General features: G+C 36.9%; 3 protein-coding genes across 4 annotated transcripts; 2 read left to right on the top strand and 1 right to left on the bottom strand.

Moving 5' to 3' along the window:
- Positions 1–788: 788 nt before the first annotated feature.
- On the top strand, positions 789–4,469 carry LOC131769899 (spindle and kinetochore-associated protein 1). Its single transcript, XM_066165462.1, has 7 exons — positions 789–879; positions 1,574–1,698; positions 1,953–2,050; positions 2,701–2,844; positions 3,183–3,311; positions 3,806–3,846; positions 4,216–4,469. Exons 1-7 carry the CDS (start codon positions 795–797, stop codon positions 4,365–4,367), a joined length of 774 nt encoding a protein of 257 aa, XP_066021559.1. The 5' UTR covers positions 789–794; the 3' UTR covers positions 4,368–4,469.
- Positions 4,470–6,057: 1,588 nt separating this feature from the next.
- Positions 6,058–16,657, bottom strand: LOC131769901 (anoctamin-8). Of its 2 annotated transcripts, none has more exons than XM_059085621.2 (13): positions 16,366–16,657; positions 13,263–13,310; positions 12,366–12,821; positions 11,994–12,110; positions 11,428–11,717; positions 10,746–11,025; positions 9,931–9,986; positions 9,746–9,820; positions 9,307–9,552; positions 8,787–8,978; positions 8,447–8,578; positions 8,085–8,195; positions 6,058–7,874 (listed from the first exon to the last, which is right to left on the bottom strand). In XM_059085621.2, the coding sequence occupies exons 1-13, from the start codon at positions 16,427–16,429 to the stop codon at positions 7,812–7,814; spliced, it is 2,130 nt and encodes a 709-aa protein (XP_058941604.1). In that variant the 5' UTR covers positions 16,430–16,657; the 3' UTR covers positions 6,058–7,811. The 2 variants fall into 2 exon arrangements, with proteins under 2 accessions (XP_058941604.1, XP_058941605.1); XM_059085622.2 differs by lacking the exon at positions 16,366–16,657 and adding an exon at positions 14,268–14,390.
- Positions 16,658–18,083: 1,426 nt separating this feature from the next.
- LOC131769902 (lysosomal acid glucosylceramidase-like) lies at positions 18,084–23,103 on the top strand. The gene is made up of 6 exons (XM_059085623.2): positions 18,084–18,542; positions 19,242–19,710; positions 20,336–20,593; positions 21,082–21,205; positions 21,723–21,857; positions 22,388–23,103. The coding sequence occupies exons 1-6, from the start codon at positions 18,167–18,169 to the stop codon at positions 22,628–22,630; spliced, it is 1,605 nt and encodes a 534-aa protein (XP_058941606.2). The 5' UTR covers positions 18,084–18,166; the 3' UTR covers positions 22,631–23,103.
- Positions 23,104–23,309: the final 206 nt, after the last annotated feature.

The following is a 23,309-nucleotide window of genomic DNA, read 5'->3' as shown; positions in this document are numbered from 1 at the left end:
TTTCATCAGTGTATTCTCAAAACAGAAAGTTAAGACCTTTCCCTGAAAAAGAGAGGGATGATGATGATCGAGAATTCGAGAGATCTATTTGAATGATCTTTTCATAAACGGAGGATATCTTCCCATTAAAAGTGAAAGGAACGTCAACGTAAGGACGAGTGAAATATATTTAAGAGCACATGTAGACAGATCTGTCCTTGTGTCTTTCAGAGGTCACATTAAATGATAAAAACGAACTTAACACGATATGAATTATTGATTGTGACCACGAAAACAAGAAATTAGCGAGATCCATCAAAGATATTGGCTTGATTTGCATTTTCTACAACTAAATATAGAATGTATCTGTATGGGCAAATATTGGAACTCCAAGGCCTAGGAAAATATACTTAAAAACGCTATCTTCACTTTACGTTCCAACAAAGTCACTGTCTAGGAAAACTTTCTAATTATTAAAGACTAAAAGACTTCGCTAATAAGCAAGTTTTCTTCAAAGCCGTATAGCCTCTGTACACAGGGGTTAATGCTAGCCAAAAAAAAAGTGATTGCAAATTAGCTGGTTAAGAAACTTACTCGGGGCCATGTAAGGCAATAATTCCACACGTGCTAAATAAGTTGATTCAAAAACTGTGGCTATAAGCGAAAATTGCCCTGTGGCAGATCATGCTTTACAAACATTGTAGCCTTATCGGGGGACCGGTAGACGAGTCCGAGTAGAGAACTATTAAAGAATCTGCGCCTGTAGTATAACTTTGTAAGCGGTCGTATTTTAAAAAATTGGCGCTAAACTCAAAATGGCGGCGACTTTAGAGCAAATGGCGGAAATTTTCTCTTCAAAAATCTCCAGTTTAAAGCGATGCATGGAATTAAGAGGCGCAGGTAAGATAAAAAAAATAACCAAAGGTAGCATTTAAATATGATTTATATTGAAATCCATCGTTAAGCAAAATGTGATGTGCAGATTTTGTATCATGGTTGATCGTTGATGTCTTAAGGCTTCGAAAGTACAAAGTAAAGCCGTTCAATCGTTGTCAAAATCATTTACCGAAAGTCAAAGACCAATCAGCCATTTTTTATTCCATACCGTGCACCATGCATTTTTACTTTTGTGATTTTAAGTTTGATGTGCCAGAAAGTGCAATATTGCAGAGCTCTTTGGTTTATTGATCAAGCTAAGAAGTGTAAACTATTTGCGGGACCCTTTGAAAGATACAGGGTCTGAAAGGGGGGCGGGGTTAAGGGGGGTTGTCTATAAGGGGAGCTGGTGCGGGTTGCGGGGGGGTGTTGTCCTGATCCCGTATTTCCGCTCATTTTTTACGAGAATCCCCCATTCTGTGCTTTTTTTATCCGAATAACTTTCAACCAATCGTCGTTAAACAGGCTCTTGGGTATCAAATTAATTATCTTAAGGATATATGTTGTTTTAAAGTTAACAATCAAGACTTAGGAAATGAAGGGTTCAGCTCTTTTTATGCCAAATCTGAAATTACCAGGACCTGGTGCTTGTGCTTCCGACAACATCTCAGTTACATAAATCATTGTTTACTATATCATTTGCTTCAATTATAATCAGCAAGTTCTGCCAACTGTGATTCTGTGTTGAGGTCACTGGACAAAGAATTGCTAGAGATAGAATCTTCTCTAAGTAGCTTTCAAGCACATTTGGAAAAGGAAAAGAAGTTAGTAGAGCAAGGAGAGGTAACTCATAACTTCTGTACTACTACAAGAAACTGCTGGTTAGATGTAGACTGAAACAATCAAGAAACCCTTTTATCAAGGACCATGTGTACCTCTGGACATGTGTGTACATTATTTCATTTTGTGCCTTATATCTCCCAACAATATTTATTTGATGATCATAAAATATTTAATTTCTGAAATGTGGTTATAATTATACTTAGGATGATTCTAACATTCTTTTGATACATGTATTTGTTTTAACTTCAATAAAGGTTATGCAAGATGTTGCAAAAAAATTTAAAGAAAGACTTGAACACATTGCATCCAACCTCCCATCACATCTCCCTGGAGTTGAAAAGATATCACAAAGGTAAAACAATTGAGTCACTGAATGAAAAGGTGCATATTTACTAAGAGCCTCTCTTTATAGTTAAAGGAGTCACATATCACTTGGTGAGCTTCTTGAGTGAACTTACTCTCCCACTGCATTGAGAGGTTAATTTGCTAAATATTGATACATGTATTTTTTGCTCCAGAGCAAAAGAAGTTGACAGGGCTCAATTAATCCCAGGAGAATTTGGTAGAATTTCTGACATTCTGTGAACATTACAGCTTTTGGGAACTAAAATATGGTTTATCACTGTTACACTGTACCACTGACAGTGTTCTTTCAAAATATAAGACAAATAAGAACTTTCCATATTGATACTTTGCCATATTGATTTTATATCCTTATACATATGATGAAATCACATTACAGTTGATGTTTGTTTCTCTTTCAAAAACTGCAAATGAATCATCTACATCAGTAGTAAGATATCAATCTTTTCCATTTTGTCTCAATAGCATTTTTCAAGACAGTTTCAAAGTAAATTTGAAGTAAAACAGCACTATACCTAGAGCTTACCTATTCCATCTATAATAACATTAAACCAAAACAAAAACCTAAAATACATCTTCACGTGGTTACTGGTATTTTCAAGCAAAATTTTATTTATTGTCCCAACTGTGATCATTTAGAGTTGTTTTGAAAGAGGAAGTTGCAACAGAGAATGTGAAAAAGCCAAGAAAGACCCGCAGAGCTAAAGATCTATCAAGTGAGGATGGATTTGAGTTTCCCAAGTTAGCATATCTCACAGTTGAAGAGTTTGATCAAATACCAAAGTAAGAATTTAACCCAGAGACAAGTAATTTAAACAACCCCTACATCTCAATAATTGAGATTATAGACTTCTTCCAGTTCCCTGTACTTAGATTTATCTAATCAAGGAGAGAAGATATTCGTACCCCTTCCTGCATTAGAATACTTCTGTTTGTAACTGTCTGGCTGAAGTACAGGACTGTAGCAGGGTTTTTCATAACTATATTTGTTGATATAATAGCAGCTTTTACTTGATTTGTTCCAAAGCTCATTTCACTATTGTTATTTTTTTATTTTACTTTGTTTTGTGTTGTTCTCATAGACCCTTTTGAAATAACGTACTCTCGCATACCTTACTCAGGTACATCAAGGGACGTACCTCCTATGACCAAGTCAACAATGCCATTGATGAAATCCATAAAGTCATCACAGCAAAATACAAGATACTACGTCTTCCTCGCTCAGCAATGGGGGAGCCAGTTATGAAAAATACAAGGTTGATCAGAGCCGTATGTTGTTCAGCAGAGTCCACTGGCCATGGCCAACTAACTTCTAACTTTGGAACACCTGTAGTACATTGCTTTTACGGTTTCAAAGATTTATAAAAACCTGAAAACCCTAGACATTTGAGCTTTCAAGAACCATTTGTTTGCTTTGCTCATTATGAAGTGAAAACATGATAAACTGAACTTACTTGGTTTTCTTGCAGTCTTATTATTATGTGGCTGCAGTCTTTTGAAATTCATTGGTGGTTTAACACTTAATATATTTTGAAAACTGCAGCCACACTGGTCATCTGTTGAGAAGGATATACCATACATGCTTTCTGAATTTATTTGAAAGGACTGTTTTAATTATAAATATGATATCTTAAAGTCTCAGCAGACATGCTTGGTTCCCAAGTTGCACATCTTGGGTATTTCCTGTTTTCAGTAATGCAATTAGCACTTCTTTTATAAATTACTGACATGCATCTATTTATGTATTTAAGGCTTTTAAAGAGGCTGAGATACCAGACATAGAGGGTAAGTGACCTGACTGGCCTTAAAATACACATGAACATGGACAGTGTGTGTCCTTAGTAGAAAAAAAGCTATTGCCTGTATGTATGTGTGATGACTGACACATATCCAAATATGATTATTGCCATGTGCTGGTGTTATTGCTTGATCATGGTGAAAACATGTTTTCATGTGAGTGAATCCTTTTGAAAGGAAGCCTAATAAATTCTTACACAACCTTACACTGTAAACTGAGGTACATGTAGTCAATGAGAGTAACTTCCAACTGAGTCTCAAAAGTAATCCAGAAACCCGAGACTCTTTAATTTTTCTCCCCTTTCCCATTCCATCATGACCCCAAATTTCAGATGCATTGGTTTTGTTCTTCAACAGGAGAGTATTTTTTCATTGATGATGATCTTAAGACATACTCACAAATGAAGATGGACTCCACTGGAAGGGCAATTCTTACCATGTTAAGACATTGTGGCCGGCTCAGGGAAGTACGAGGAAAAAAACTGCTCAGATATGTTCTTAAACTGTGAATGCTCACACTGAGCAATTGAAACATTTACTCCATGTCATGATTAGTTATGGCATTGTATAAGGCAAGGAGGTGCCTACATTTTTCAGTCCAACTGTAACTTTACTTTTATTCCCTTTACAGTGCATATCTTGATCATATCTAATAAACCTTTTTAAATTACTCTTTACTTTCCTATTGGCTTTGTTCTCTAGCACTTACATATAGAACTTGATTCTCTGTAAAAGTATGAAATAAATACAAAGATACAGATAGTTCTCTAGATAATGAAGCCGTCTTTGCTGGTTGTAAAAGTGAGTGCACTGAAACTATTCTTTACAAAATATTGAAAAAAATTTGTCAAATAAGACGAGTTTTTGTGATATCCAACCAAGAAGAGTTTAAAATCTACTGTAGGTTGAAGTCTTAAAAGTTGATGACAAAAAAGAAAAAAACCTGGGTTGAATCTAGTAATTTTAGAACCTGATACTTAGAATGTTTATCTGCTTTGTTTTAATTTGTTCATAAACTTCAAAAAACCAGATGTGCATCAGTTGCATCTACATGTAAAGAGTGGAGACTTCACATGATTGATTTAACTCTCAAGTCGCCCGCAAAATTGACTTTTTCCTAAATTAGTGTCTTTTATTTCTTTGACTTCTCTTAATTACAAGTAGTTTAAAAATTCTATCTATCATTATCTATTGTCGATTTCATTGGAAAAAGCCAAGGTCAGGTTTTTTTCATTTTTTTGTTCACTATTGTTTGTTCCTGTCGTAGTCTGAGTATTGTTCTTCGTCTTATTTAGCTCCGTGATCCATATGAAGCTAAATCGTTGTCGTTATCTTTTGCTAGATTATTGTCCCTTAGTTTGGATTTCTTTGAATCCTGTTTCGGTGAAGTTATAGGTTCTTAGTGATGAATTTGTCATAAATTATAATACTAACTTATAACTAGTGGTTTACCAACTTGTCATTTTCGTATTTTGTTATGTCATGTTAATAACATCGTTGTGGACTGGAACTCAACTTCTCTGTTAAGATTCTTCTGGGTTACCTGTTCATTTTTTGTCGTAGGTCCTGTGCATACATTTCGGTAATACTATATGTTTTACATTACCTGGTATTATGAGCATTATTTTCCTTACTTTTCTTACTTTGAGAACAAAAATTTGAAATAAAAGTAGTAACGAATCAGTTGTTACATGTTACATGTTACATGTTAATATGTTGGTAAATTACAGAAGGCGGTATCGTATGTTGTTTGAATCAAGCAAATTTTCGTTTTTCTTGGTTACACATTTATTAGCTGTCGTCGAAACTAACTTGAAGAAAACACGTCGTCTGAATGCGTTAAATAATACAGACAATGATAACACCAGCTTACCGATTAATATTGAATTAATATTATTACAAAGAACACTATGCAAAGACAACAGTAGCAATTAAATAACTATCAAGTTAATGGGTTAGTTTTTTAAGTTGTAAATCTACGTTCTCGTCAAGCTTTCGTTCTGTATTTTTAAGAACCCTAATTTTTTTACTTATTAAACCTTGTTAGTTTTAAGAGGCACTGAATTTTTGTTATTGATTCCATGATAAAAATTTTAACCGGTGAGGCTCCTTTGAGTTCGTTTTTTAGTAGTATTAATATTGTTGCATCGTGAGCTAGTAGAAAACATGGTTGAAATGGGGAATCTTTAATGATGGCAAATAAAAAACATATTATGATTTTTAAACAGTCTCTTTGACTCGTTATTAGATTCTTGTCTTGGTTAAATACATGGATTCAAAATTAATCACGGCGTGGTAAGCAGTAGCTGCTTTTTAGTCGTTTTGAGTTAAGGCCGCCGATATTAACCGAATTAATTTCTTGTTATTCCGTTATGCTGTTTAGTTAAAATGTGGTAGCTGACGTTTTGTTAGTTGTGATTTGTTTTCTAGATCGTAATGAAATGCAGATTAGCTCGTTAAAATAATTAAAATCTTTAGCTGGCTTGGCCAGGGGTTCAAGTTCAGGGTTACACGCAGTTATAACAGCTAATGCTCGCTGCTGTTATTTCGTATTTAACCTGTCTGTGTCTTTTTGTCTGTTGATCTGTGCGTCTGTCTACTTTCTGATCATGACTGTCCCTCTGTCCGCATAAAGTTTATCGCCAAACTTCGGCGTATATTTCAGGGCTAGCATAACTTTTTGTGAGATCGGCTGATACTGTTTCAAGAAACAGTAAAGTGTGACGATCACAGAAGAATTAAACGTCCAAACTGCTTCTTGGCAAAGTACGTGAATCTGTTTCAGTTAATTTAAAAGGTTTATTCGCTCGTCTCGTTTTGTCTTACAGTGATTCGCGCCTGTGATTACTTTTTAACAGCTAACGATTAGCAAGCTATTGGTTAATTTGTTGTTCCTCTATTAGCTGTGGTATTGAAAAGTGATCAAGGATGGACTTTGTTTGGAAATATGCGAGATAAAATTATATTTTAAATTCCCTTGAGAGAAATTTGTTAGTAGTCTTCGTTATCGTTATCAGTGTCGTCTATATCCTAATTATTGTGATAATTATTATAATTATTACTGTCATTATCATTAGTATGCTTTGCATTGTTACCGTTACATGTTTAAGTTTCTATAAATGGAACTGTTGATTCTTAGCTTTACTACAGAAATTAACGTGATGCGTTTTTTTCTTTAGTGCATCAGTTTTGAATTGGTAATGAATTAGTATTCCGTTTATGTAATTTTGTCTATTAATTGTCAGTGATTTTTGAAACGCTTTAGTTCTAGCAACGCTGCGCGAGTTATCATTTCGTTATCATGGAAGTTAAATTCACTTTTCAGTTATGGCTACGTTATTGTCACTTTTTTGTTAACATTGTCTTGTGTTAACAAAGAGAAGGAGAGATACAAGTATTGTTGCTAAGTCTCACTGTCGTGTTAGTGTTAGAGGTTTTTCTATAGAACACACTCTATTTCCATATGGTGAGTTAGGAAGCGGGTTAGTTATGCTCCGAAGTTTTGTTTCTGAATGTAGCGAGTCATTACTTCATGATGTCATTATCGTCCGGCATTGGATAGTTTCGCTTCGTCTGTCGATCACCGTAAAATAGCGTTAGTTAACCAGTTATATAATTTAATTGAGAATTTTCCATTAGCCAAAGATGTTTCCTAGTCATTTCGTCACTTGTTTACAATAAAGTTCATAACGTCTAATTCCCTATAACTATCAAAAGGTTCATTGGATTATTAGAATCACAAAAACGCAGAAACCCACTTAGCCCGTTAGTTAACAGTTACTCGATCTTTCTTTTTTACATGTAAGTTTTTTTGGTACAAATAATTTTAAAACAAGTGTCTAAGTCCTAAATCCCTTTAAACACTGCAATTCAGTCGTTTGAAGTCATAACTAAACATGAAGAGGTTTCCCCTTCAGACCTGCTGTTGACTTATAAATTATCCCGTGTTCTTACTACACAGGGGTGTGAGCTTTTGCCTGTGGATCTTTTGGACTCTTGGGTGTGCTGGGAGCACTCTGAAACGTAACATACAATTCTTTAAAATGAGATTTCAAACTCAAACCATGAGAGTAGTAAATATGTTATATACCTGCAAAGCGACGCAATAAGCCACATATCAGTTCGACATCTCAATTAATTTCATTCACCTTGAAGTTTTGGAAAACGGTAATTGAATGAATGTTATGATCGCTTCTTCGATCGTTATGCAAACGTGCATTTTGTACCTTCAGAGCCTCTCTCCGCTGGAATTCCATCTTGGCTATTTCATTTTCCACCCATTCTGGAATGTCAGGAATGGCGTAAGCAACCGCAAACTTGATCCCAAGAACAAGATGCTGCAATAAAATAAATTCAATTTCTATTTTTTTTAATTCAAGAAGTTCTACCATCATACTGTAAGGCCTTATGATTGGAGAAAGGAAATTGTTAGGCAGAGGGACATAGGGAGAGATGGGAAAGTTGCACGATGCAACAAAATGGTCTTAACTGACTGCTAAAGAGTAGTGGAGAAGAGAGAATCGTGAGAAAGAAGGAATTTAAAAGGCAGAGGGAGATATTGGGGAAAGAGCTCAAACTCTGAGCTGACCTCAAGCACAACGATGAGAATGATCCTGTCAGTGACTGTCATGTTGGGGAACATCCGCTGAACTGAGCCGCCCATGCCAAGTAAAGCCAGGTTGACCATTACTGCCACCACTCCCATGACTTCCATTGCATCCTATGAGAGAAAGACATCAGAGGGATTATGGGAAAAGCGTTTGATTTATGTAGGATCCTGCGAGAAAAAGCTCTGACTCATGATACTTTTCAGGATAAAGATCATTTTACTAATTTAACATTTTATTTGAACATTGAGAAGTGACAAAATGCTATAATGCACCGAAATCAATGTAAGGAAGCCTGATTCACGAGAGCGAAAAAGTTACCTGCCATGTGCCAATGTTTTCTACTCGCTCTCCGAACGGTCGACGAAGATTGGTACACAGTTTAAAAGCATCGCTCCTGATTTCTATGATGTTGTTAAGAAGAGCGCACAGGGCAGCAAGAGGAAAAGCAGAAGAGAACAGAACCACATAGCCAAACTGTATGAACATCTCCAAGTAGTCCTCGAAAGTGTCCTGAGGGAAGCAAAGTGCGAAAAATTTTATAATTTATAATGACTAACAAACATGACTATCTAATCAGGAAGAGAAATCTATGAACAAATGTACAAAACGGACATTCCTAGTGCGCAGAATTAGGAGTGATAAAGTATTCTTCCGAGAGGAAGTATACGATGACCTGGTAACGAAAGATAAAATGTATCCTGACCTCTTTTTACACTACATAATGCTTTTTAATGTTTGGACCCTAATTCCCGGACCATTACTTCAATGAATTCAAAGTAAATGTCATGACAAATATAAAGCGCCGCATGAAGAAAGTGTTCGTTTGAACTCTTGTTACCTCATATTCTGCCATGGTACTCTCGATTTCAGCCTGATTCATCAGTGGCGAGTCCAATTCCTTAGGTTTATCTGACTTCTTATCAGCTGCCCCCTTATCTTTTCCCTCCTTTTGTTCCAGCTCCTTTTTCGCCTTAGCTTCCTCCTTCTTTAGTTTCCATTCCTTCACCTTCTGTTTCACAAATGGAACCAAAGCTTCCTTGACGTTTCCAACCACTTGTTTAGTGATGAGCAGCGCTGCGAGTTGCTGGAATTGAAAAAAAGTAAATGTTTTTTCTACGTTTCCTGAGAACTAATACAAAGCTCGGCACGACCCTTTGAGTATTTTAGAGCAAAAGAGCTTTCAACAGAGACATTCTAAATCATGCTGTCAAAAAAGACTTTCTATTGCCTTTAGTTAAATACGTTTGTATAGTTAGGATTAGATAATATTTGCTTACGGTTTTAAGCCTGTCCATGTCTCGGAGGTAGAAGGCGATGTAGAACAGTGCCAAGAAGGCGTTGAAGAACTGGAACTGCAAGAAAATAATGAGTGAAACAAGGAAAATTTTAGCGTGAGATGTTGCATCTAATGACTTAGCTTTAGCTCAGCTTCAAAGAAGTTATTAAAACAAAAAACACTCACCGAGACAAGCTTAATAATCAAGTGGTTTTCATATGTCTCTTGTAGTCGATAGTTCTCTGTGAATAGAACATGAGCCTTATAATTAAGAAAAATTATTGTTAAAATATTTTTAACAGCATTCAGAGCCTCTTCGTATTTTCTTCCAATCTTAAAGTAAATCAGCTATTCACTCGGCATTAGATTAATTTCATTAGTGCCATCAGACACCATCGAATCAAATGTGGTGTTTTCTTTCGTTTCAGACGTGTAAATATTCTCACAAGGTTAAGTAGTGCGTAAAAGAGGTAAGTGATTTGCCTCCGTCACTGAAAATCGATACGATAAAGCCAAGTGGGACTTAGATCTTTCTTCGGTGAGTTGCGTTCCTCGTAATGAAGTTTTTTAAATTCCGTGCTCAGACTTTGGCAACGCTGTGGAATTATTAATCTTATATCCCTTTCCTACGTGATAAGAGTTACAGATCAAACCTATAGTCAGTAGTAACACGTTTAAGAGTCAGGAATGAGCTTATTGACAACATAATTGCCGAGATCTACCGTTAAAGATGCTAATATTTTAGCGTTTCTCGGAGAAAAAAGTAAACTAGAAACCAAAATTGATCGTGCAATTTACACCTCATGGTTGAAAACCCTATTTGATGTTCACACAGTCCTGTTAGTTAAACAAGTGTCCAATTTTTCAGTGAAATGAGTTAAAAAAGAACAGTAGGCTCGTCCCAGATCTATGGTTTGCGTAACTTTGTGAAAGCGAATCACTGACTTTGATCTAGAAAGTCACTTGATAGGGATTTGACTGTAGCTGAAATCTTAACTCACCTTTATCGTTCAAATGATAAGCCACTTTCTTATAATTGTCATCTAACATGCCAATACAGACCGCCAGGGCGATCTTTGGAGCAAACTTCAGTGGCTTAGGAGGATTCTCCATACCGTCCACCCACCTCTGAAACTCAAAACACAACAGCATGGTGACCAGTACCACGCCCAGAGACGTGAGAATGATTGGCAGTGATACGCAGTAGCGGAAGATGTTTCGTTTCCAAGAAGGATAGTGTGCTTCTATACGTCCAGTTATTTCACTTGGTTGGAAATCACCCTGTATGGAAGAAGCAAGACATGTACGTTGGAAATAAACAACCTCTTAGTAACGGCAAAAAGTGGAATATTGTATAGCAAAACAGAATGTCGTGTAACAAAACGATACGGAGAACTCGAACCTACGTCTCGCATGCTTTCAAATTCAATTAGGCAGTTAATTGACAGTCAATTTTCAATAGTCCTCCCTTTATGCTCTATTAGCGGCGACTGATTCCCCTCCGCTCCCCCTTGAAGCTATGAGATCCTCTACACCCCCACCACCCAGGGGATAAATTTTTGGCTGGTCTCTTAACTCGACTGTGGAGTAACTTGGACTGAAAGTAGGATCTGTGCTGAGATTCCAGTGTTTTTATTATGTCTAAGAGAAAGAGATCAATGTGGCATGCAACAAAAACCCCACCCTAAAAAGGGGTCTTGGTTCCTTGAGAGCATCCGATGGCATGTCCATAGTTCCCCACTTGTACGCAAGTTCAGCACTCTTTCGTTTCCAGGCTTCTAGAAAGAGCGTAGCCCACACGATGTTGAAGATGTTGAAAAACAGGATGCACCAGTCCCGTGTAACCTCACCCCTGTTGGACAGGATAAAGGTTATAATACCAAGAACTGCGGGTGCTATCAACCACTTGGTATACATTCCCAGCCAGGCGAAGTACATGGCGATTTTGACACCAAAATACTCGCAAATATCGTCTGAAAATGTAAGAAAAACACAGTTTCTGAGCACTTAACATCAAAAGAACCAATTTCATAACGCCGGGCTAAAGAAATAATAGCACGCCCTAAGCTTTAAACTTATATCACCAATTGACAAAGGATAGGAAACAATTCCAAGCCCTGATCTGTCTTACCGATTGGCTGGGCACCCAAGTGGGAGATCTCAAGAAAAAAGCTTAAAACAAATTGTTTTGAGTTTAATGAGAGTTCATTCTGAAAAATAAAGAAACTGTTAAATTTTACATTACTCACCCAGAGGTTGCTTCTTGAAGAAAGCAGAGACCCAGGATTTCCTAAGTTTGGCTAGATCATCTGAATTATGTAGAGGAAACATCTTCTCCACAACGCCCTCCGCCTGCAGCTTTGGTACTGAGTTTTAAAAAGTATTTTGAACGAACAGAGGTTTAGTGGGCACTGAACATCCATTAAATTAAACGAGAACAGACTGTGTGAGGATATCTAAAAAAATTTCCCATTGTTCGACCACTGAATAATCCGACTGGTAGAGATGATCAAAATGAAATTGAAATTGAGTTGGAAAATTGCTCTATAAGATGTTAGATAAATGCCTTTGATCATTTTTTACCTGGCTCTTCACTTTTTTAAGAATACAAATTTTCATACCGATCTGCTGCCCCTCCACAAACTTAATCTTTCCCAGCTCGTCTCCCTCCACGGCTCTTAGGTCGTTTACCATTTCCAAGATCATGCTCTGCCTCTCTCCAGATTTAAAGAACACCGTGGGATCATCTGAATTCTCAAAACTATCTCGTTCGTCGTACTTAAAATCCGTGATTCCACCTGTGCGTAACTTTTTCTTTAGTCCCAGTTCCTCGGCTTTTTGAAGGAAGACTTCAAAAGACGAAGTTAGATAGAAACCGTAGACTGGTGAGTGTGCCATTTGACGGACATGGACGTCGACATCTGGTACTCTGGCTCGCAGTCTCGATAGCAGCCACATTACCGTGTAGTCCTCTGTCCCTTTGGGAAATGTGATGAGTACATCGCATGTTTTGGATGGAGTGGAGTGCTCCCACAGCTTAGAGGACAAGACGAACTTTCCGGCTTTTTGAAAACTTCCTATGCAAGTAAAAAATTTGTTTTATTAAAATTGGGATCAGATTCTGCTACAGGAACGAAGAATACACCAGAATTTGCCTTGTTCTCAAAATGTGGCTTCGAACTCAATTAAAGGTGGCCCGGCCAATTATTATGTGGGAGGCACAGATTCGAATCGCGTTTCAGCCTAAATTTATTAGGGCTTCTTTTCTGCAACTCAAAATCGCTTGAAGAAACAAGAACCGATGAACACATTCTTGCCTACACTTCCTACTTTTTCTTTTGGCATACCAGTCTCAAAACTCTTTAGATCTTTTTTCTTCTGTTTAGGGGACAATAAAAAAAAACTCTTGAGTGACCCCTGCTTTGCCAAAGAACGTGTTTTACTCAGTGTAATCAACATTTTGTTTCTCGAACTGATGCGTTTTGTTAGCGATAAAAAAGAAAAGGAATTTATAATACCTTCTTCGCCTTTACCACCACTAAACACATCTTTAGCAGCTGACTTTGCTGCAAAACGAACACAAACAAACGATTAGTATACTAGTGAGCTCATATGAAAATGATGAGAAACGCGAATCTTCAAGGAACAATAGTGAAGAATAAGGGTGTAAGACATGATAGAGACAGCGTCCGATTGGTCTCTGATTCAAAAATTATACTAAGAAGTTTTTTTAAGCAGATGCATTTGACGCGAAAACATCTTGCAAGGAGTAATAAAATATTGTTATTGTTATAAGTAAGTAACCCCTCAAATACTCCTTGTATAAACCACGCCCTTTGTTTTGTCCTTGACACGTAAAAAAGTTACGTAAAAAGTTACTTGTTTCATTCAAGGAATTCTGACGTTTTGCTTTTTTTGATTTTGATGAAAGTTACAATCATGCATGCAGTAAACTGTGACTGTGATTGTTTTGAAATTTCAAATAAAACAACTTTTGTATGATATAAATTCAAACCCAATTATCTTGCTGGCATGGAGTTGTTATTATAAGCTCTGCATAATTTAGGTTCGTTGGCCAGCAACACTGGCTCTGTAATAATAAATGACTTCTTAAAATTCTGTGCTAAAATCAAGGGGGCAAATATTTACTGAATTATGAAATCATTGTTTTATTTGGTCTTTTTAAGAGAAACAGAACTTTAACGCATGTTTAATGTTTTTTCCCTTCACGCTTGTAATAAAGAAGATAATATGCATAGAGAATTGCAATTTTTCCGCATAATGTCTGAACAGCTCTACAGGAATTGTCTCGAAAATCCTTGCGGCAAAATTCGTTTCATTTCTTGACGAAAAAAAAAGGCGCCTACATAGAAATAAATAAGGACTTTTTTGGTTTCCATACTCTAGCAGCTACTAAGCTGTGAAAAAAGATATCTTGTGAGGAAACGCTTTCGTGGTATGTGCTATAAAAATGCACAGCTTAATTACTAGCCCATTGAATGCATCATTGAATATGGTGTTACCTTCCTTGCCGCTTGTTCTCCTGTCTGGTATAGGCATTGCCGAGATTTCAATTAGTTGGAAACGCTAGAGCGCGCTTCTCCCAAATTTTTGCCTCGAATGTGAAACTGAACGTCAAACCTTTCTTGTAACTGTTTTATTTACATCTTGGAGAAGACGCTCTTATTCGCGCGCTATGATTGGCTGGTCGCCTGTCAATCATTGGCCCAATCATTAGATGCAGCAGGTTTCTTGACCAAAATGACGGGTGGCTGTTTGGAGGGGACTTATACCTGTATTACTAAGTGGTTGTCAAATATCATTGAGCCGAGTGGACATTTCAAGCAGTTTTTGGATAATTTATTTCATCAAAGCGATAATGTTCGTAGGTCTATCACATAAAATGTTTGAATTTTTTTATTATTTTTTCGTCTTCTTTTCATGGATAAATTGTGGTACAAGTGTAGCCGTTAGCAGGTTATGGTTTAATGCTTCTTTCAACAAGGTGTTTCATCTACATCTCAAGGAAAGGAACCAAATTAGGTTTTATTTTCTAAAAATAATTTTTTGCATTTATCCTGAGTTTGCTCGAAATAGATTGGGAATTGATGCATGTTCTTTTCTTCAGAATTCGTGCCCCCCTAAATTGAATCAAAGTGTAGATCTTGAACTCATATTGCATAAGATATCTCCCGGCTAAGTTACATCTATGACATTGTAATGTTCCCTCAGATCGATTCATTTCAAAAGAGTAACCATGCTGTACCAGACCACTTGTAGACCTCTGGCAGGCTCGCTTTGTTTAAGGCTACATACTTTCACGCGGACGAAGAAACACTCGGGTCGAAGCCGTAACGACGAGAGCCTGCTCGCAGCCTAATCTTGATTTTCTCCAAAAAGCCTTTCAACGAGAATACTTTTATGTGAGACGAATCACTGAAGTGAAAGGGAGGTCCTCGTAAAAGCCAGCCTCGTATGATAAATTTGTACGCATATCGATGGATAGCAAACCAACCAGACGAGAGTACATGCACTTTGCGATGCGATTTAAATAATTCAGTTACGTGAAAAACTTCAACAAATTTTATACCCACTAATGGGCCAAGTCCCGGTAAGACTATTCTGACATAGCTGCGGTAAGAAATCATCTCGGAAAAAAAATGATGACAGATCCGAGAGATATTCAGTGCAAGTTACCGACAGTGAATGTTTCTCGTGGCTAAAAATTCAAAGAAGATTTTTCAATAGGCAGAAGTCACGCAGCCATTTTACGTCAAGCAAATTACAGAATAAAAGAGGAAGCCAATGAACAATGAAAGAAATGGCTAGGTAAAGAAATCAGGATGAAATCCTTTCACTGCCGCAATTTGAGTGGAAGCACGAAAAGTAAACTAGATGGTACTTTCTTGAGTTTTGTCTAGGTAAAAATAGTTGGGCCAAGTTTTGACGAGCAAAAGGTGTCAGTCGTTGTTTGTCAGCTAAAGTAGAACGAGGAACTGTAAATTGATTAATCCATGCGAAATTCGGAGTTAAAAATTTTAGCATGGAAACCACACCAGAAGGAACAATTTCACATATCAGTTCTACCTGTCAATAGATTAGGTAGATCTCCACCTGATTCAATTTGAAAAACGGTCATTAGGAACCAGTTAGAGGATATTTTAAAACTCACGTAACTGAGCTCAAATTTACGCTCAATCAGTTTTGATTTAATGTACGCGTGCTGTCAATTAAATTGTTCCAGATAAAGAATAAAGTAGAGTCTAAGTTTTCGTTAAGATTTAACGGAGAAAAATGATCAGTCTTTTGCCTCTCTTAAAATAATTGGAACTGCTGTCAATTTGAAGTATTTGTGAGCAAAAAGCAGAAGTTTGAACAATCAAGAATAAATCAAACAAGCAAAATATTTAAATCGTTATGCAAATTCTGTAGCCGTAAACAGATAGTCAGTGTTGTGGTTCGAGATCACAAGCACAAAACAAGTTTGCTCTTTACAGTATTGGTTATGATAATTTTCGAGCCATCGCCGCTTTCAACTTGATGGTGATGACTTTCGGGTCACTCCCTGGCAAATGATAGAACGTGGGTATCAAAATGTAAAATTTTACAGAAGTCGCTTACCCCAGTTCCACGCTTTCCTCGGTTTCTCCTTGCTGGACTCCCACACGATCTTTATGATGCTCATTGGTATTAATCTTCTCGTGGTAGATTACATCATAGTTCATCGGAGGGTGGTGTGGAATCATAGGTGATCCTCTCATTGCGATCACAAACCAATGGTGTGACAATGATGTTTAAATTCATTACAAAATAGTCTCTAGGGCGATGTATATCATAGTAAAATATGCCATAGCATGATTGTCGTCATGTTTACAGTTTCCAATCGTTTGGTGAGCTCAGAAATTTATCTAAAAACGACTTAGCCCCAAGTAATTTTCAATTTGATGGTATCTCGCTTAGTTTGAATACTATTTGTGGTAAAGATTTGAAGCATGTGCAGTGCATATCATAATCACTTCCATTTTCATGACGTAACCGGAAGTTCGTTAAGTGTTTGTAAATTTGTAGACGAGAACCATTGTTGACAAGACCCACCGAACGTCCCAAACCGGGAAGCTTAAATTAAAGAGGGAGTCCAGAAAACGAGAAAGGGGGCATCATGTGAATTCATGGCTCCAAAAGAGGGAGGCTGGCGAGTAAATCCCCATCCCAAAACTACAGGGGTTGGTATCTAATTTTCTTGTGTGCAAGCTGACCGAATAATTGGAAACCACTTATGTCTTTCTAGCAATAACAAACCATTCTCCCCACGTGCTAATTTATTTTATATGAATATAACATAATTTATTCAACATCGATGATATAGTCAGAACCAAAGCAGTTCACCCTTTAAGTCACACACATGCCTAACAGGGGTGGATCTAGGATCTTAAGAAGGACTGTTACGTTATGCATCACGTGTACTGCAGTTTCTTCTCGGGAGGATGGAAGATTAACATCAGATCTAAGAAAACGGCGGAATATAGCTTTCTTACACCTTTTGGGAAATAATTAATCTTATCTTGAAAATGAATATCGGGGGAAAAAGCGCTCTAAAACCAGTTGTGTCTTCATCTGAAAAAAAAAAAAAGGGCGATAAGAAGCTCGACACCCTTCAACAGGCCTTTACCTGTGGCCACCTCGTGATCATCAGTTGAACGTTTATTGACGGTAATTTTAATCGCGTGAGGTAAAACAGAAATTTGTACATTGCCAAAAAAATTTACTAGTGGAGTAACATTAAACCGTTCCTTTTTTCGCTTTTTGAAGTAGAGAATAGTTTCGTGCGCTGATTAAACAAACCTATGGGTCTATTTTCTCGGAGAAAAACGTCAACTGTCTTGTTTTTTATTTTCGAATAAATTCAACCATTTTTTCCCTCGAATGTCTCGTTAGAGTTTTCCTAAGTTTTGATTAACTGGTGATAAACAAAAGCTAAACACCTCGTCTGATTTTGTCAATCAGTTGTATGACCGACTGAATTAGTCTGTATGTATATATACATATATATATATATATATATATATATATATATATATATATATATATATATATACAGATTTCAAGAATACCCTCGTACCCCTAGATATTGTTAGCCCACAGAATTGTCAGTAAGCGAATGAAAACAGCCCTTCATGAATTATACGCGTGTAAAGCAAAACTGACCAATGACAAAAGAGCCAGTCCGTAAGTTGCATTCTGTGTTATGCTGACCAGCACAACCTGTCCAGTCATGTTTAATACAAACGCTTAAAATAATATTTCTTTTGGTATTATTTCATTTTGTAAAAATATCGAACACTCCGGCGGCCTGGGATTGAGCGCCTGCTCGAACATTGCAGCAGTTGGGAGAGCTTATTTGTAATTTTTACGTTGGGAAAGTATGTATCTCAGGAAAGCAGGACTTCTTTTTCTTTCCTTGGCATGCTGCTTTTTGTCCTTTGTAGCTACAGTTCGATTCTCACCACCTAAATATTCAGCGTGCCATAGCAAAGACTTTGGTCATGGGGGTACTGTCTGTGTGTGTTCTGATGAGCATGGCTGCGATGCCTTCAGCGAGGGAAGTCCTTTGGCAGAGCAAGAGTATGCCGTTTACACCAGCTCAAAGACAGGCGATCGTTTCAATTTAAGGACGGGGAAGGTTAAAAAACCAGGTTTCTCCAGAAAACTACAGCACCCTGCTGAAGTCGAGGTCAAGTTTGTCGTTAATCAGGATGAAGTTTTTCAAACTATACTAGGAATAGGGGGAGCTTTTACAGGTTTAGTATTGTTATCCTTTGTCGAGTTGTTATCTCCCTGTTCTAGAGGATCATTTTTGAAAGCTTAAGATTTAACTAAAATCGACAACTTTTACCTCGGGGTATTTACAACCAATATTGCCGAAAACAAATGGTCTCAAATTTTTTAATTGAGCTACACAAAGTTTCTTTGGTTGATTCAACTAATTTCCTTGATACACCAAATGTATAGCTGTGGCAGAGAACCGAGATCAATATTCCTACAAGTGAGGTTATTGCTAATATTTTTAGGCAGATTGAATGAAGAAAAAAATCTTGACATGTCTTTCCATCAAGCTTGTAAGCCAGAGGCAATGGTCTTGGTAGAGACATTTTGGCCCATTCAATGGTTTTATGATCCTCTTAACCCTTTCACTGCCAGACTTGAAGTGATGAAGAATTAATTTCTCCTTACTAATCTCAATACATTTCCAGGGTTACAGGTAATGAGAATGTAGGTTGGAGGGAGGAGGGGGGGGAGTGATGAGGGTGTTCCTGTAGTACTTTTATTCTCCTTTTTATTACGAATTCAAAATGTGATCATCCTATTCATTGAACAACGTGGCATACCTTAAATACCAATGAAACACCAATTAAACATTGTTGAAGGAACCTTCCCCCTCTCCCCAACCCCCATCAACCAGTAAATCTTGCTTAAGTCCCAAGTTCATTTTTTTTCAGATGCTGCTGGAATCAACATATTAAACATCAGCTCCACCTTGCAGCAGAAGCTGTTATCTTCATACTTTTCTCCAGATGGCATTGAGTATTCCCTTGGGCGTATTCCTATGGCCAGCTGCGATTTTTCTACCTGGCCTTACTCTTACGACGACCATGAAGGAGATTTTGGAATGTCAAACTTTAGCTTGGTCATGGAAGACTTCAAGCTGAAGATTCCTTTGTTGTTATCTGCATCAAATATGAGTAGAAGGACCCTCAAGTTCTTTGGAAGTCCTTGGGCTGCGCCTGCATGGATGAAAACCAATGGCAAGATGCAAGGGGCTGGAACATTAAAGGGAGTGGCAGGAGACAAATATCATAAGGCATGGGCTTTGTACTTTGCAAAGTTCATCAAGGAGTATGAAGAAAATGGGGTGAAAATCTGGGGAGTTACTGTACAGAATGAACCTAGCACTGGATTCATCCCATGGTGAGACATATTTGTGGTTCCACAGGCTGTAAAACTGGTTTTTGCATCATTCTGTAAGATAAATTCTAGATGCTCAGGAATTAGACTGTTTCAACCTGAATTTGGCATCAGGTGAAAATACAAATCCTAGATTTATTGTTGACTGTCTATAATGGTCAAAGACAGATTGTTTTTCATTGGGTCCCAAGAAAAATGATAGATGGAAAGCAAAATTTGGGACAGTAGGAAGTAGGGTAAATCGTCCTCCTGACATATGAAAACCATCCTTTCAGTAATTTCTTTAAGCTCGGATTTGCACTTTCCTTTTATGTTCTTTAACAACAGCTTTCAGGTGCTACAGCACTTATACAGTCAGTTGATGTCTTTCAATAAGGATAATTTTAGCCACAGTAATCTTCACCAGTTGATGTTTCAGACTGGGAGTGGTTTGTCTCCAATGAGGGTATCTTAAATTATCTATGTAGGTTTCTCAATGTTACCATAGTCTCAAATTATATTTGACTATTGAATAGTTTGTTCACGTAGAGAGGTTGTTTTAAAATGGAATTTGATTAATTGCCTCAGCCCTCCAAGAAAATGTCTAGAAAATTTGTGTGCTATTTCACTGGTTAACCTTTACTTGAAGGTATGCCTTTCAAACAATGGGTTACACAAAGGAGATGGAGAGGGATTTCATCAAAGAGGACCTAGGTCCAACCTTGGAGAAGTTTGGCTACTCTGATGTGAAACTAATGATGGTTGATGATAACCGGATGTATGTTGAGCCATGGGCAGATACCATCCTTGGAGATAAGGAAACAGTTGAATATGTTTCTGGCATTGCAGTTCATTGGTATAATGAGAATGATACCTCACCTGATGCATTATCTGCAACGCACAAAAAGTATGTCAGCATAAATTTTGCTCGACGTTATTTTATTATTTTACTCTTATTTTCATCAGCAGTTAATAGCTATCCTCTACCTCATTATAGTGAACAACACAGTCAGTTAGAAATAAGTACAATTATTATCTTACTCGTTAATGTGCTCACCTCACTGAATATATTTTTACTGGACAGTATCCAGACCTGAATATTGTGTTTAATATTAAACTTAGCTGATACTGTGCATGTGCTACTACTAAACATAGGTGGGTGTTTTCAATCACTAAGCATGGATTAAAGAAGATATGCAGCTAAATTTAGTTGAAACAAGGATGACAAGAATTGTAAGGTACATTTAGTAGGGTAAAGTATCACATATAATGTCACTTTATTATAAAGTAAAGTGGAGGTTTGAAAGAGAATACACAATGCAAACTTAAATGACTATATATCATTTACTATTGTGATTGTCTACTCAAAGTAGCTGAATTGGTTTCACTGTATAGATTTCCCAACCACTTTATTCTAAACACGGAAGCGTGTACTGGCTGGACAGGACCCCCTAGTGAGAGAGGAGTTCACCTTGGTCAGTGGTCTAGAGGAAGTGATTATGCACATAGCATCATTGAGGTGATTTCATATTTTATACAGTTACCGTTATATTCAGAGAAAAGAAATGTTAAAATAATCAAAATAATAATTAGAAGAAAAGAAATATGAAGAAAATAAGGTTAGCCTCTCAAAGTGCAGAGTGCTCCCTTTCATTTTATCTCAAACTCTATGGAAATTATAGCTTTGTAAGTTCCCAACTGAAAGATGCTCTCATAACCTTATAGCCTAGATCTTTTAACTATATTGAAAGGACACTTCTATTAAAGATACACCTCTGCAATTGTTTTTTGTGCCTGAAAAATACTCCTTTAGCCTTTGTATCTGTAGTCTTTACCGATGGGAGCCCTGTTTAAAAGATGCTTCTCCTATACCTGGGAGTTCCCCCTGGGATTCTGAATAGAGATTCTTCTCTATTTCAAACCAAACTAGGCTTCCTAACATCATCATCTTTCAAAACAGACAGTTACTGACACTCTGTTGCTGCCATTATATTTTCAGTGGATGACATGACATTAGTTCTTTTTTTAATCTTCAGAATTTATCCCACTGGTCAAGTGGATGGGTGGATTGGAACATAGCTCTTAATTTGCAAGGAGGACCTAACTGGGTGAAGAACTTTGTTGATTCCCCGATTATTGTAGATGCAGAAAATAAAGCCTTCTACAAACAGGTATAATCCACTTAACATGACAGTCTCAGCTCTTAATCTACTTCCACTTCTGTTTCAGCAAAGTTGTAAAGTTGTCATAGAATCAATGTTAATTGAGCCTTTAAAAGAAGAGGCAACCAGGGGTATCTGAATGCCTCTCCTTTTATTTTTAACTTTTTTTTATTCTTCTTTAATGTTTAGTGTTCCTTGATTGTACTTGATTTAGCTAATCCTTTAACTCCCAAGATGAGATTTTTAATTCTCCCTAGTTACAATAATTTGGTGTTAGATCAAGATGACAACTTATACCAGACAAGATTGCGTATTCTCATCTCTTGTTTGCTTGATAATGTATGGATATTTTTGGGAGAAGTTTCATTTTAATCACAGCAAGACTTAAAGAGTTATAATCTAAACATCTATATTGGCCCTGATTATGTAACAAATTTACTGTTTAAAACTCACGTCAACTACAAGATATTTTTTTAACATTGTCAGGTACTCTGAGATTCCAACCAGTTTATGACATGATTTTGTCCAATCTTTTGCAGCCAATGTTTTATCATCTTGGCCACTTCAGCAAATTCGTTCCACCAGGTTCTCACAGAATTGAAGTAAACAGCTCTGAAGAAACTTCCTTGGAGTTTATTGGCTTTGTCACACCAGAGGGCAACACTGTTATGGTGATACAAAACACTGAAGGAAGAAATGTTACCTTTGACATCACTGATAAAAAGGGAGCAATCATCAGTGAAATTATTCCATCTTTTGCAATTCAGACTTATATTTGGTAAATCTTTGGCACCATAATAACATCAGTATGCATATTCTCCATACTGTTCTCTATATATTTCCTTGGGTGCTGACAAGGAGAATTTGTTTGACAACCAAGAGCTTCTTTAGTTAATTTCCCTTATACCTTTATGTTTGATTCAGGGGTGATATTTTAAAGAGATATTAGATGTTTGTCTCTTTCAAGGGTCAAGGGTCAAAGAGTTAAGGTCGCTAAACTTAACTATTCAGGCCCATGATGTAGCTAGTTCCTGAAAATAATTGGTGAGAGAGAATATAAATCTCTTCATGTAGATTAGCCAAAACCTACCAGCAGGGCAAGAAATGTCCCACAGATTCAAATGTGTTTTAATTCATGGGATGTTTTGGAGACTTGACCTTTTTAATGAACTTTGAGAAAGGGTTGGTCCCTGGAGCTGTGGAGTTTAGAACCTGATCCCCATTTTCTGAGCCTAAGAATACTGGAAAAAATCATCTGCATTATTTCCACCGCTGATATGAGGAAGGCATCAGATAGGTTTTTCCGGGGTAGATAAAATGTATGTGTGAAGAGTTACTTGGTAAGTAAGTAACAATGAATAATAATTATTATAAGAATAACAGGAATTAAAAAATCTCAAGATGAAAAAATCACAAAAAAAGATAAGCGGCATTGTACCCATAAAGAACTTTTTTTATAAT

This window comes from Pocillopora verrucosa, chromosome 4, assembly GCF_036669915.1.
Source record: "Pocillopora verrucosa isolate sample1 chromosome 4, ASM3666991v2, whole genome shotgun sequence".
In the NCBI taxonomy this organism is placed as follows: domain Eukaryota; kingdom Metazoa; phylum Cnidaria; class Anthozoa; order Scleractinia; family Pocilloporidae; genus Pocillopora; species Pocillopora verrucosa.
Note: the sequence above shows the minus strand (reverse complement) of the source record. Positions and strands in the feature narration are given on the sequence as shown.

Coding starts and splice junctions, on each gene's coding strand:
- LOC131769901 (XM_059085621.2), bottom strand. CDS start 16,429: ATGAGCATCATAAAGATCGTGTGGGAGTCCAGCAAGGAGAAACCGAGG. Junction 12,822..13,262: donor TGGTGGTAAAGGCGAAGAAG/GTATTATAAATT, acceptor TTACTTGCATAG/GAAGTTTTCAAAAAGCCGGA. Junction 7,875..8,084: donor AGCGGAGAGAGGCTCTGAAG/GTACAAAATGCA, acceptor GTTACGTTTCAG/AGTGCTCCCAGCACACCCAA.
- LOC131769899 (XM_066165462.1), top strand. CDS start 795: ATGGCGGCGACTTTAGAGCAAATGGCGGAAATTTTCTCTTCAAAAATC. Junction 1,699..1,952: donor AGTTAGTAGAGCAAGGAGAG/GTAACTCATAAC, acceptor ACTTCAATAAAG/GTTATGCAAGATGTTGCAAA. Junction 3,312..3,805: donor GGGGAGCCAGTTATGAAAAA/TACAAGGTTGAT, acceptor ATCTATTTATGT/ATTTAAGGCTTTTAAAGAGG.
- LOC131769902 (XM_059085623.2), top strand. CDS start 18,167: ATGTATCTCAGGAAAGCAGGACTTCTTTTTCTTTCCTTGGCATGCTGC. Junction 18,543..19,241: donor AATAGGGGGAGCTTTTACAG/GTTTAGTATTGT, acceptor ATTTTTTTTCAG/ATGCTGCTGGAATCAACATA. Junction 19,711..20,335: donor AGCACTGGATTCATCCCATG/GTGAGACATATT, acceptor CTTTACTTGAAG/GTATGCCTTTCAAACAATGG.